Below are 13,212 nucleotides of genomic sequence, written 5' to 3' on the forward strand. Positions count from 1 at the left end.
AGCAATTATTTATTTAGAAACGATAAGATCTGATTGACAAGTGTGGAATAAAAGCTTTTTTTATTAGAGGAATAATAGGTTAACTGGAAAATGTTAGATTGCGACCATGCTTTTGGACTCCATAGTCTTCATTTACGCGGCTTTGTTCTGGTTTGCCGGTTGGTCACGAATTTCCACAAATTCAGTATATTCAGGCATTGTTTCTTTTCCTAAATCTTCATAGTCTAACCCTCTAATTTCCCAGGTTTATTTTATTATCTTTCGCTTTTAATAACTGTTTTCGCATCTCTTACTGTGGTAAAAATGGGAAGGGAAATTAAAGATTTCATGAATTAAGAATTCGTTCGATTTATTAATTTGTTCCCTTATTTCACTTAAATCATGGGTTATTTAGGGAACAAAATTAATGAAACATGGACAATTGCCACATTAATAATTCGTAGGAATTAATTAACAAGTTGTAGGAATGAATAGACTACCTGTCCTGTCACTGTGTCCCGCAGCCCTGCAAAGCGCACGATATAAAACAGTTATCTGATGAAATGATTAGTAACTACATTTCTATTGCATTTAATGTTGAATAACTTTTATGTTGTTTCTATTTTAATGTACTTTAAAGTTTAAATCACATTAAAAGCTTAATTTGTACATTGTGAATGAATGATGATGCTTTTATATATCGTCACCGTCACTCACAGCCGCTCGCACGTGTTGAGTGCGCATGAGCCGCACGCAGCCCAACATTGAATCGGTTAACCGACCATCGATAGCCTTAATCGATTGCATCTCTTATCGACAATTAATCGATCATCGATTAATCGTTGACATCCCTACATGAAACCTTACATATTTTGGGTTTGTTGTTTGAAGTACTAGTCTGCTAGTTGCTTTTCAGGAGCTGTGTTACAGAAACCTCTTTCTAACTTCTTAGAAACCATTGAATTTAGAAACTTTGACATTTCTATAAAACAGTCAGGCAAGTTCATGGTCAAATTCAATGGAAGTTTGAGAGCCTTCATAAACAAAAGCGCTTTGAAATGAAGTCTGTAAAACGTCATTTTCTCGAAGTTTGCCGAAGGTCAACTTGCTAATGGGAATTGATTTTGAGCTCCTCGAGGGTGTTAGCATCCCAACAGTTAATGCTAAATCACAACATGACATCTGAGAATTAGCTTTAGTTGAATTTTCTTGGATCTAAAAAAAATAATACCTCTAAAGCTAAAAATCATAAGAATTAGTTATGCACTATTTAAGTATTTGTTTTTGGAAAAACAACCAATTCTGTAAAATATATTTATATAATATAGACCTTTTTTTCTGTATGGAAAAAAATACTTTTAAATGCCATTTGAGTTTAAACAAAACTAATTTGAAATCTCGCTTGACATGTATGCAAGTGTTTCTGTATTTTCTATTTTAGCTGAAAACGAAGCATTTTCATCTCTGAAATGGTCTGCTAGTAGCTAAATCAAGTCACCTACAGAACTCTGTTAGTAAAAAGCATCTCTAAAACCAAGGCAGGGATTCAGAGGCAATGCCGTGTTTGTGAACTGGGATGAAAGCAGGAAACATGACACTTTTACAAGATGGGATTGAGCCCAATAAAAACTTTTAGTGGTAAGCCATGTGACCAAACCAGCCCCGTGTTAACCTTCCACCGCAGTGCCAAGAGTTCCCTCCGTCTCTCTTTCCACTCGACTGCTGCAGGTCTGGCCTAAACAGCCTTGAGAAACCTGAACCCGGTCTGCTGCTCAAAGCGGTCTTTAGTGTGCAAACACTCCTAAACCCAAAGAGAGCGTTACACGGATATATCATCTGTATCTTCAAATCCTGGTACATGCCCAGTTGTTCTGCTGTTCTTAGGACATAAAGTTTTTGAAAGCCCAAGTTTTTCCTAAACCACATTTCACCACAGCACTGCAGAGTTTAAGACTTAAGTGTTCATGAGTTTATAATTTTATAACGATTTTACACATTGCAATGATGAATTTGACATATAAAATGTATTTGATATTTTGGATGGTATCTGCAGAGCAATTTGAGGTTGTTTACTACGGTTCAGAAAGTCTAGAATTGCATATTGTGGGCTCCGTGGTAAAATTTTTTTAAATGTGTACTTTTGTAATGTACGGAGTTAGAAATTTCCCCTGCGTGACTTCGACCATTAGCTGGAAGTAGAGTGAAATCCCAGGCGGAGGAGCACCTGTCCCAGCTCAGACGGGCCACTATCTTTCAGACGCTGTGAACGACAGCTGTGGTCTGCTGCCGCGTGGAGAGACTATTTATAGCCCCCCGCCGGAGCCACTGTAATGAGCTTTAGCCCGATAGTGGAGGGAGAAATCCTGATCCTCGTTGGGACTCGAGACTCCAAGGTGCTCCCAAACGTGTATGTTGCTTTGCATTTTGGCTCAGCTCCAACTTGGAGAGGGCGGGACGTTGGCACTAGACATCTGAATGTGTAAGCGAGGACTTGCACGAGTCTGGCTCCGTGATGCAAGTCATTAAACAGGGAGTGAAAGCAAAGGGAGGATCCCTGCTCCTTCCTCCCTCATGTTTAGCACCTGCTGTGTCTGGCAGCGTGTCTGTGTTTACTCTCGAACCGGTGCGACCTCAGCGCTACAAGTGCTGCATCTCAACCAGAGTCGTGCATAGATTGACAATGTTGCTCTGGGAAATACCACGCAGAAGTTGACCAAGATTCTTTCAGAATGGGACAATAGTGTGTGAAATACTGTGTAGTAGGTACTGTGATCGGCCTACTATTTTATATAAACAATTACTAAAAATGTTTGATGTTGATATTTATCACGATAAATGTAACATTTTAAGTTTAGAAGGCTAATTTTTGCTTGAGCTGACTGGTGTACAGTAACTTATACAGTATGTTCTGTATACTACCTGTGCTTTTATTAAACAAGCATGAAATAGTCTTCAGTGGTAAGCTTTTGCAGTACTATGCTACATTGTTGCTTCTCCTCACTAGGATGCAGCACACCTTGCAGTATGTACTGTAAGCTGCCGGTAATATCGTAAAAATGCCATGTGAAACAGTAATACTTGGTAAACGTAAGAAATAGTAGCATACTACATTGTCACTTAAAGTTCACTTGTGTGTGGAGCACTATACAGTATGTACTGAATACTTTGTGTTTTATAAAATACCATGTGAAACAGTCCTCCAACAAGCTTCATTAACTGTAGTACACTACATTGTCATTTAACATCTCTGTTGAATGGTGTAGTACATACTCTACACTGGTCACAGTTTTATCAGGCCTGTTCTCTTTGGAAAAACATTTAAAATCCATGAAGTTACTCATTTTCAAATCCAGTCATTTTGCACCTGAATCGGTGGAGATATCATCTTAGCATCCGTCCTGTTGTGTTGGTGGCATTTACTCTGCTAAACATGCTAACATCTGTCGCTAGTCTCTCAGTGTCACAGACGTGATCGAGAACGTCTCCTGCCTCCCAGCTGTTCTGAGGTATCGTACACACTCCTGTGTGTGTGTAACGTGTCAGTCGTTCATTAGCAGGTTTTAATGGATGAGGTGGATTTTTTTTAAAGCTATTAGCACTCTCCGCGGTGGATCAGCCTCATGCAGGCATATTGATTCAGACTACTGCTCTCTCTCTGCTGTTTTCCTTCACCGCATGGAGCTGCTAAAACAATATTTTCATGGTGTCAGAACCACAGCTTCCATTAGACGCTTAATATGAAATTTAATAGACCTCAGTCAGAGGAGAAAGCTTATATTGTAGAAACCTTAGAAATTTAAATATTTATTAATTTATTTGCGTATTAGGGCTCGGACAATAAATCGATGCATCGCCAATCAAGAAATGATTGTGCATTGATTGTGAGATTTTCTGAAGGCATCCCAGTTCTCTCTTGAATTGATTCTGAGCTTAGTTTTTAACAGCGGATTAGAAATAACCGTGTTCTGTTCTGTTCCTTACACAAGCACCACTTGAACCTAAAATAATCATTCATAAAGTGTGAGAAGGTTAACGCAATAATTTTGATATAGATACACGTTTCAATCAGCAACACATTTTACATAAAATCTGATCTATAAAAGAGTTAGTGTGTCGTCTTACCAATTAAAAAAATGCTTCTCAAGTGATCATATACATTTTTATGCACTTTGGGAATTTCAAGCCAGCAATTTGTATGCAGTTTCTCAATAGTTGGATAAAAGTACATGGATGGAAATGAAGCTAATGAGATTAAATACGAGGAAGTTTTTTAGAATTGTAGAACACTACTTTTCTACTACTTTTTTCTTCTAACAGTCTTTAAAACAATTTATTTATTTTATGCAGTAAATGTGCACATCTTCCTGATCTGTCTGCCTCAAGCATTCATATTATATTATTATTATTTTTTTTATATGCACTTAAATTCCCAACCAGCAAATATTATGCAATTTCTCAGTGTTTGCATAAAAATACATGAATTGAAACCTGCAAACTGGGTTTCTCATAGACGTCTTGAGGCATTCATCAAATTCTCATTTTTGTTCACGTCAAATTTATGTGCATTAAGGTCAATAAGAAACTCTCAACCTTATAAAGAGATGAGAAGAAAGACCCACACACAAAATGACATTTCTCCCTCTTTATTTCCTCAGAGTTGGGTTCACTTTCCTGGGATGACCTGGAGAACGATCTTCCAGATGAGCTGATACCTAATGGAGACCTGGGGCTGATGTCCATGTCCTCTAATGGTGGGGCTACAGGTACAGGTCATAGCCCCATGGTCCCCGACGCTGCTGCCAAGCACAAGCAGCTCTCCGAGCTCCTGCGTCCTGGAAGTAGTGCTGGGATGAACTCGGCCAGTCCCCAACCCGGCGGCATCGGACCTCAGCTGGCCGGGCTTGGAAAGAGTCCCCTGGGCCAGGGTTCCCCTTCACACCCCTCTCAAACACAGAAACCAGGCGGCACTCTTGGGACGCAGGGCAATAACGCTGGCTCAGCTGGCATGGGACTCGGCACGGGATTTAACCAGGCCATGCTGAACAGTGGCATGATGGGACAGAATGTGGGCGGACAGCAGGGTCAGGTGATCAATGGGACTCTGGGCTCTGTAGGCCGCGGTCGAGGAGCACCAGGGATGCAGTACCAGGGTGTCGGCATGCAGGTGGCACCTTCTGTAGGGGCGGGAGGAGCAGGGGGGGCGGCGGTACCTGGAGGAGCAGGGAGTGTCCTGGCAGACACGCTCACTCAGGGGGCGCAGCAGATGGGCATCAACACCCAGCAAGCCGGCAATATCAACAAGGTGAGATGGCCAGTTTCCTTTGCTGTGGTTTCAGTCGTTTAGATTTTAAAGTTGTGAGAAGGTTTGAGATGACGCGAATGAAAACGGTCCCTGGTGAATTATTATCAATGTGTTTTAAAGGGGGGGTGAAATGCTCGTTTTCACTCAATATCCTGTTAATCTTGAGTACCTATAGAGTAGTACTGCATCCTTCATTACTCCAAAAAGTTTTTAGTTTTATTATATTCATAAGAGAAAGATAGTCAGTACCGATTTTTCCCGGAAAAACACGAGCGGCTGGAGGCGTGACGTGTGGGCGGAGCTAAAGAATCACGAGCGCGAATAGGCTTTTGCGTTGAGAGCATGTGGAAGCTGTGACATTACCGTGTGGAAAAAAACAACCAAAACAAACCATGGCTAACAGTCAGATTCAGCGTATATTTATGATCCAGAATCAGATCCAGAAGCTGAAACTGAACGAGAGCAGCAGCAGCAACGACTCGCTCCGAGCGGGGCTCGAACCCGGGTCTCCGATGGGAGGCGGACGCACTAGCAAGGAGGCAGAGATATTTTAAGCAGTTTTACTCACTGCCTGCGGTTCCAACACACGATCGTGACCTTTTTCGTTGGGATTGCATCATCCTTAAGTAAATTCCGGGCGGAATTGTGGGTGGGGGGAGTGCATGAACAGTTCTCTCTCCACCTTCAATACCATGACTTAGGTGCCCTTGAGCAAGGCATCGAACCCCCAACTGCTCCCCGGGCGCCGCAGCATAAATGGTTGCCCACTGCTCCGGGTGTGTGCTCACAGTGTGTGTGTGTGTGTTCACTGCTCTGTGTGTGTGCATTTCGGATGGGTTAAATGCAGAGCACAAATTCTGAGTATGAGTCACCATACTTGGCTGAATGTCACTTTCACTTTCATCCTTAAGAAATAAACGATACGCAAATCCGTTGTCAAACTGGGCCTTGTTTGTAAAACAAGCATTTTCGAAATGCAGGGAACAAACACTTGCACAACTCCGTTGATGCTCTGTAAAAATAAACTCAATCCACTGGTCCCTTAAATGCTGTTTTTTCTTTGGTAATCTGTGCAGGGTTGTCTTGTCCTGGCAACCAAAAACACACTCCTTTTGTGACATTTCGCGACGCTCTCGCTCTGATCAGTGAAGTCTGTTGTTCTCTCAGTGCTCTGCTATACGGGAGCACGCACTCTTCAGGGAGAAGTGCCCTCAGGACCCATATAAGGAAATTCCGCTCCATCTAACGTCACACAGAGCCATACTCGAAAAAAACTTTCCGAAACTTGTGACAAACCGGAAGGAGTATTTTTGGAACAGAAATACTCCTTCAAACGTACAACTTAATTTTTGAAACTTTGTCCATGTTTAGCATGGGAATCCAACTCTTTAACAGTGTAAAAAACTCAGTATGCGTGAAATAGCATTTCACCCCCCCTTTAATGCACATTTTGACATTGTATTTAAGCCCTGGTTGGAAATAGCATAAAAAAAAAACATTATTCTGTAAGACATTTATATTTAACTTATAATTTTCTAGTTGTGCATCACAGAAATCATGTAACTTTACCAGAGGTCACTGAATTATTTGCGCTGATGATTTTCAAAAACAAATCGACACAGTCATTAAGCATCTGCTGCTTATAGCTAGCAAGCAGAGTGTTTTGTTTGCTCGCTATAAATCACAAATAATTTATTTAATAAAATAGCGGCGGTCGCTTCATCAGTGGCTACAACTTTTATTTCTTTCTTTTTTTCTGACTTACCCAGAAATAACAATTTTGTTCCCCATGGAATGGAAATGCTGCATTATTCACAAATATTTATTAGCCGTATCCTGTTTCTAGCGTACTCAGTTTCTAGCGAGTATTTTGGTTTTATTTTGGTTGTTGTTATTAACCAAAAACATTAAAATAGTTTTTGTTAATTGAAATAAAGCTTAAAATACCATGAATTATAAGATGAAAAACGTATTTTTTTTTTTTAGCAAAACTCAAGAGTTCTAAAATGTCTAAAACTAAAATAAAGCTAAACAGAAATAAAAAAAACTAAATATCTTTATATTTCCTCTATTTTTGCAAACATGATTACCGTCGCCATCTTTTAATGCACATTTAACGTAAATGTAGCATTAACAGTAACTAACTCCTCAGCAAATCTAAAAATGAAAATGCATTTTCATACTGTACATTATCATGTTGCGATGTTTATAATCACTTTTAGCATCTACAGCAAAAAAAAATTGATGACTGGGATGAAATAAGGGCTGACCAGTTGACGAAACGTTAGTTGACAAAACCATATTATGCGTCGGATAATTGCAGAAAACACGGATCTCGGATATCCATATGTACATATTAAAGGCCCATTATGGGTTAGTTCACCACTTCACAGTATATAGGCTGTTTAATTAACTGAATTAATATAAATGTGCGATTAGTTGACTAATTGCATGTTTAAGCATGTTGCATGTTACAAATTTGGCGCACAGTCCTGCAGTGTGACTTCTACGACGAACGTCAAACTGTCTTTATTTTTTAAGAAGAATTAAGCCATTCTGTGTCATATCAAGTAATGACCGTTATGTTTCCTGGCATCTGTTTCATGTCATTTTTCGTCGCTCTGGAATTGCGGTGGAATCCCATCGGTGCGTAAATCAGGTTGTGTTTCTGGTTTGATCTGTAAGCGCAACAGCCGATGGACTCGCATTATCACTCTCTATCTGGAGCCGCGCTTTGCTGCCTCATTGTTTGATTGCATGACTCATTCCTCCACTTGTGTTTTTTATTAGGCTTAAATGCTTGTGTTACGAGAGCGGTTGCATGCCAGAACACTCTTAAACTCTGCCATTTTGTTTGAAGGCCTGCCGATAACGCCAGCCGCAGAATAATGCTAGATGGGAAGGAAAATGAAAAGCTCTCAGCGTAAAGTGCCATGTTACATGCATACACATCTCATCTGTGCTCTATGCAAATGTGATGAACAAAACTCGTCTCTATGATAGATGGGTTAGTGACTGATGGGGTCTGAAAGCAGCACTCGGATGTCAGAAATGGCAGGTGTGTGCATTTGTATGATCAATTCAAATCCCTTTGCGGAAAGAGCTAGTCATTTCAAGGGTTTGGGGCTGAAAAATGCTTGAATTTAGCATTTCTTAAAAATTACTCATTACACCACCCTGCATTATATTTGCTGAATTAAGTCAAATATATATATATTTTTTTACTAACATATGCATTTTGATTATTACAATTTTGTGAACATTTCATTAACATGGAATTTAATATAAGACATGGAAACATTTCATATTTCATTTTTTTAATTGGACTTTTAATAAATAGCCGTTCAATTTGTAAATGTTCATTATTTCAATTAATTAGACATGCTTTTGGATTACTTAAGTTTTAACCATTAAAATGGAGTCCAGAAAAGAAAATGCAAAAAATGCAATTTGTTGGAAAAAAAAAAAAAAAATGGAACCTGAGACAAATTAAACATAATTTGAAAAGAATTTCATAGGGCCCTAAAATTTATTTTTTGTTTAACTTTTAATGAATCGTTGTTTGTCTAAATTTCATTATTTCAAATAATTAGACATGCTTTACAATTACAAAGAAAAGTATATAATTTTTTTGCACCTTTCCATATTTCCGGAACATTGCCGGGTCGCCTTCTGTGTGAAAGCAACCACGTCCCGGGATCGATTACCGAATTGAACCCGGGTCGGGGACCTAGTAACATTGCGGGGTTCGACCCGGGACGAGCGCTGTGTGAATAAAAAAAAAGCCAGATCTAATGGCGTGTCGAAGTGCGCGACTCTTTTACCGGCTGTTTTGAAGGAAGATCAACGTTCGCGACTAAAACATATGTGCAAACTGTAATGAAGCAGAGAACAGTTAGTTCCTCATTTTCCGCGCTGACGCCGAGATCGTTTGCTTGTTTCAGTGAAAGTATAACGTGCCTAGCGTTGTCGACTCGTACATTACACGTCACGCGCTGATGTCACGTGTCGTTACGGGATCTTCAAGCGTTGTGTGTGAAAGCACGCACATATCCCGGGTCATCACTGGCAGTGTGAAAGTGCCAAATCTAGCGACCAGGGAACAATTACAGGAACACTTTACCCCTGTATTTGCCGGAATGGCAGTGTGAAAGGGGCTATAGAGATATTTTGAAGTCAGTGATTGATTGTATGTAACATTTGTGTATAATAGTGTCCAGCTACTGTGAAATATTTAATTTATTGAGAAATAAATGGTGTGATTAATGATAACTATATTATTGTTGACACCAACACTTGATAACTTTGTTTATTGTTTGCGTGCTGCAGATTTTGTCTTGCTATTTTAAATGTACAATCTTTTTTAAGATCAGGTGTATTCTGATTGGCTCTCAACTATTCGACCAATATTTATTTATTTTTATTTCCGATGTCGATATTTCGGGGTGCCCAATGGCTGGTATAAAGCCGATATATATGATATCACATGCTGTAATATAAATGTATTTTACATAATATTTATGAAATCAAAGTATGAGTATTGCATGCTGTCAGAATAAATGTCCTGAATCTGATGCATCAGTCGAAAAGAGAAAAGTAAAGCTAATAATAAAAAAAGAGCATCTATATCTTTGTTACTACTTTCAGTGTTTTTGACACTATTTGACAAGAAAAAAAACCAAAAAACTTTTCAAATATTTTCAAAAAAAGGCAAAGCTTGATTATGTTCACGGATGAGGTAATGAATATAATTTTTTTTTATTACCTGTACTTTCCACAGTTATTCAGACAGCAAATATATTATAAAGAGAATGCGAGACTGACTTAAGTCTCAGTAAAGCGGTCCATACACGTCTCGATGTATGAATTTCTTACTTCATACGTACAGCACTTTGTTGTTTATGACAAGAGAGTTTGCGTCAGAGCTTAATTCAGTCAGCGAGTGTTCGTGCACTGAAGAACAAACTCATCTGAACGCCTCTGATTGGCCACAGCGTTCATAAGTTCAGACGACTTGTTTGTGGTAGGTTATAATGCACATAACTGTACAAATCATGGCGCAACGTTGCGCAGATCTCAATTTAATGCTGCGGTCAACACTTTTAATTTCATTTTCATTTTCTGTGCGACAGCCATAATGAATTTAGTTTAACTGTGCAGTAGTATTTGTGTCATGTGTTGCCATAGTCAACAAGTGGAAACTGAGGATAGTTTGGATATTACGTCACTGATAGGCGAAAAAGACCAGGGACGAGCCATTATTTAACACTGGAAGTTTACAAATTTACAAATCCTTGAACTTTTGGGATGACTTAAGTACACAACGGCATGAAATGTATAACACTGTGCAAGTAGTTTTTGAATATTTTATTATGGAAATCTTACATGTTACGTGCCTTTTAATAAGAGTTTCATGTCAGGGTGAAATTGTGAAGTGTCTTGTTACAGTTGCAAATTTCTTCAATGTCCCAGTGACAAATAAGAGAGTGATGAATGAGTGATTCTGGATATCTGTGTGAAGCGGAGGACACGAGTGAGGAAATCCTGGGCACGCTGCAGATCTGCTGAGAGAGTCAATCCTGGCTGCTCCGACAGAGAGATAATGTGTGTGTGTGTGTGTGTGGATGAGTGAGCACAGAGAGCAGCAGGAGAAGTGTGTTGTTGTGTATGAATGAGTGAGCAGAGCGGAGGGACGGCCGGTGCGTGTGCCTCTCAGCTGGCCTCTCTTATCTGGTGTGCTGGAGCGATGTCAACAGAGGAGAGCAGGCGGCCGGCACGCTGCTGGAGATTGTGTGACGGGGGAAGACTCAAGATCAGATCCAGCAACTCCACCCGATTTGTTTAACATCTCATTGATTGATATGTAGGAGAGGAACATTTAATTGGCGGCAATAGAGCATACGAAATGCAACGGTCATGATGTGACATCACACTCACACTTTTCCTTTTTAACTCCAGTTCAACACAACTAATACTAATCAATTCAAAATGTAAAAACGAGTGCTGTCAGTCGATTCAAAAAATGAATGAATTAATCATACATTTTTCTGAAATTAATCGCGATTAATCCCACCTAACAAGTCAATGTAACGAAAAGTGTAGTATGACCCACCCATAAGCCATAATGTTTTTCATAATGCAAATTCTCATGTTACAGGAATATAACTGTAAAATTAAGTATTTATTCATTTTTTGATAGAAATATAGTGTTTTACGATGATTTTAGGCAGCATCACTAATAAAAGCGGCCATTTGGTTGTACTTTTTGTTGTTTACTTAAAGATTTAAAACCAAAGCGTCAATATGTTACCAGTTTTACGATAATTGGTATTACATTGATAATTAGTTACAGAAATACAGTGGTATTTACCATTATTTCACAAAAGAAAGAGACACACATAGCCTGTTAATTAAGTCGTGTCTGTTTGAGTTTATTTGTGGTCACAGACAGTTTAGGTCTACATCACATTTAGATTTAGACATACCTGAGCTAAATATAAACATCAGGTATAAAGAGAGGAGACTTATTGACGGATCAAATATTTAAATTATGAAATACATCATTGGTCAGATTTTTTTCAGGTGGTCATATTTACCATGGTTATCTGTTATGTACGGTCACATTAGCAAAATTGACCAAAAAAGTCTACAGTGAATAGTCTACAGTGAGGCTTGAAGCACAGCTCACACAGAAGTCACTTTCAAACAATTTACTCGGCTGTTTCTGTTCACATGACCAACTTACAAAATTTACATAGGGGAAATCTTTTGCCCTCACTCAAAATTCCCAGTCATGTGGATCCCTATTCAGAAGACTGGATTTCACCCTTGAAAACAATGCTGATTGATCACATAGTACAGTAACAGTGATCCTTTTACCAGATGTCATCATAGACATGAGCTGCTGTGTCTCCTGACGTGATGTTTCTGCTTTTCTTTGGTTTGTAGATGGGCATGGCAGGTGGCAACAGTCCGTTCGGTCAGTACCAGAGCGGAGGGCAACAAATGGGCACGACTGGCGTGAACGCTCAGAATAAAGGCGCCCTCCCCAACAGCCTGCCCCAGTTTCCAGCTGACCTGAAGGCAGCGGCGGTCACCAGCGTGCCGAACATGGTGAGTTTCCCATCACTCACACTAACAGGATTGAGCAGGCAGGTGGAAGCTGACTCTGTGACGCCGTGGCCGGTTCTCTCGCCCGCAGCCCCAGCAGCAGCAGGTGTCGGTGGGGATGGTGGCAGGTCAGGGCGTGTCCGCGGGACCCACGGCCGACCCGGAGAAGCGCAAGCTGATCCAGCAGCAGCTGGTCCTGCTGCTCCACGCACACAAGTGCCAGCGGCGCGAGCAGGCCAACGGCGAGGTGCGGCCCTGTGCGCTGCCCCACTGCAGGACCATGAAGAACGTCCTCAACCACATGACCCACTGCCAGGCCGGCAAATCCTGCCAAGGTGAGTCCACCTCAAACGCCTGTCACCAGAGCTCACGGGAGGCTTTTCCACACGACTCACGAACACGAACGTCACATGCTGCTTTGAATTCAACTGGAAAAGATAGTGTTGCAGAAGGGTGAAAATGCTAATACAGTGAGGGAATTTGTGCGGAATTTCTTTTGTTCCCTAATTGTACAGTTAAAATCATTTTAATAATGGTTAGGAAGATATATGTGGGGAACAAAACTTCCTGCAGTTCCTTTGCCAAATAAATGTAAAACAATTCTTGCAAAAGGTGTGTTGCACCTTTTCCACACCTCGGTAATCGCCAGAGGCAATAGCATACATTCATCTTTCTCGTGCTAATCGAAACACATCTCATGACAGCTCATTTACCCCACAAACCGGAGCGCGAGACCAGGTCTTCAGCTCTAGTCCTAGTGCGAGCCGTAATGAGACGCTTTAGTCCTGATGTGGTGTTTACAGCATTATGTGCGTCTTTAC

General features: G+C 40.3%; 1 protein-coding gene across 2 annotated transcripts in view; it reads left to right on the forward strand.

Moving 5' to 3' along the window:
- Positions 1 to 13,212, forward strand: part of crebbpa (CREB binding lysine acetyltransferase a) — a 40,754-nt gene that overhangs the window by 7,390 nt on the left and 20,152 nt on the right. For both annotated transcript variants that reach the window (XM_026198139.1, XM_026198138.1), the window contains exons 2-4: positions 4,635 to 5,281; positions 12,230 to 12,394; positions 12,483 to 12,726. In XM_026198139.1, coding sequence (XP_026053924.1) covers positions 4,635 to 5,281; positions 12,230 to 12,394; positions 12,483 to 12,726 — 1,056 coding nt within the window. The remainder of the gene's footprint in view (positions 1 to 4,634; positions 5,282 to 12,229; positions 12,395 to 12,482; positions 12,727 to 13,212) is intronic.

The sequence above is a fragment of the Carassius auratus genome, chromosome 22 (assembly GCF_003368295.1).
Source record: "Carassius auratus strain Wakin chromosome 22, ASM336829v1, whole genome shotgun sequence".
Taxonomy (NCBI): Eukaryota; Metazoa; Chordata; class Actinopteri; order Cypriniformes; family Cyprinidae; genus Carassius; species Carassius auratus.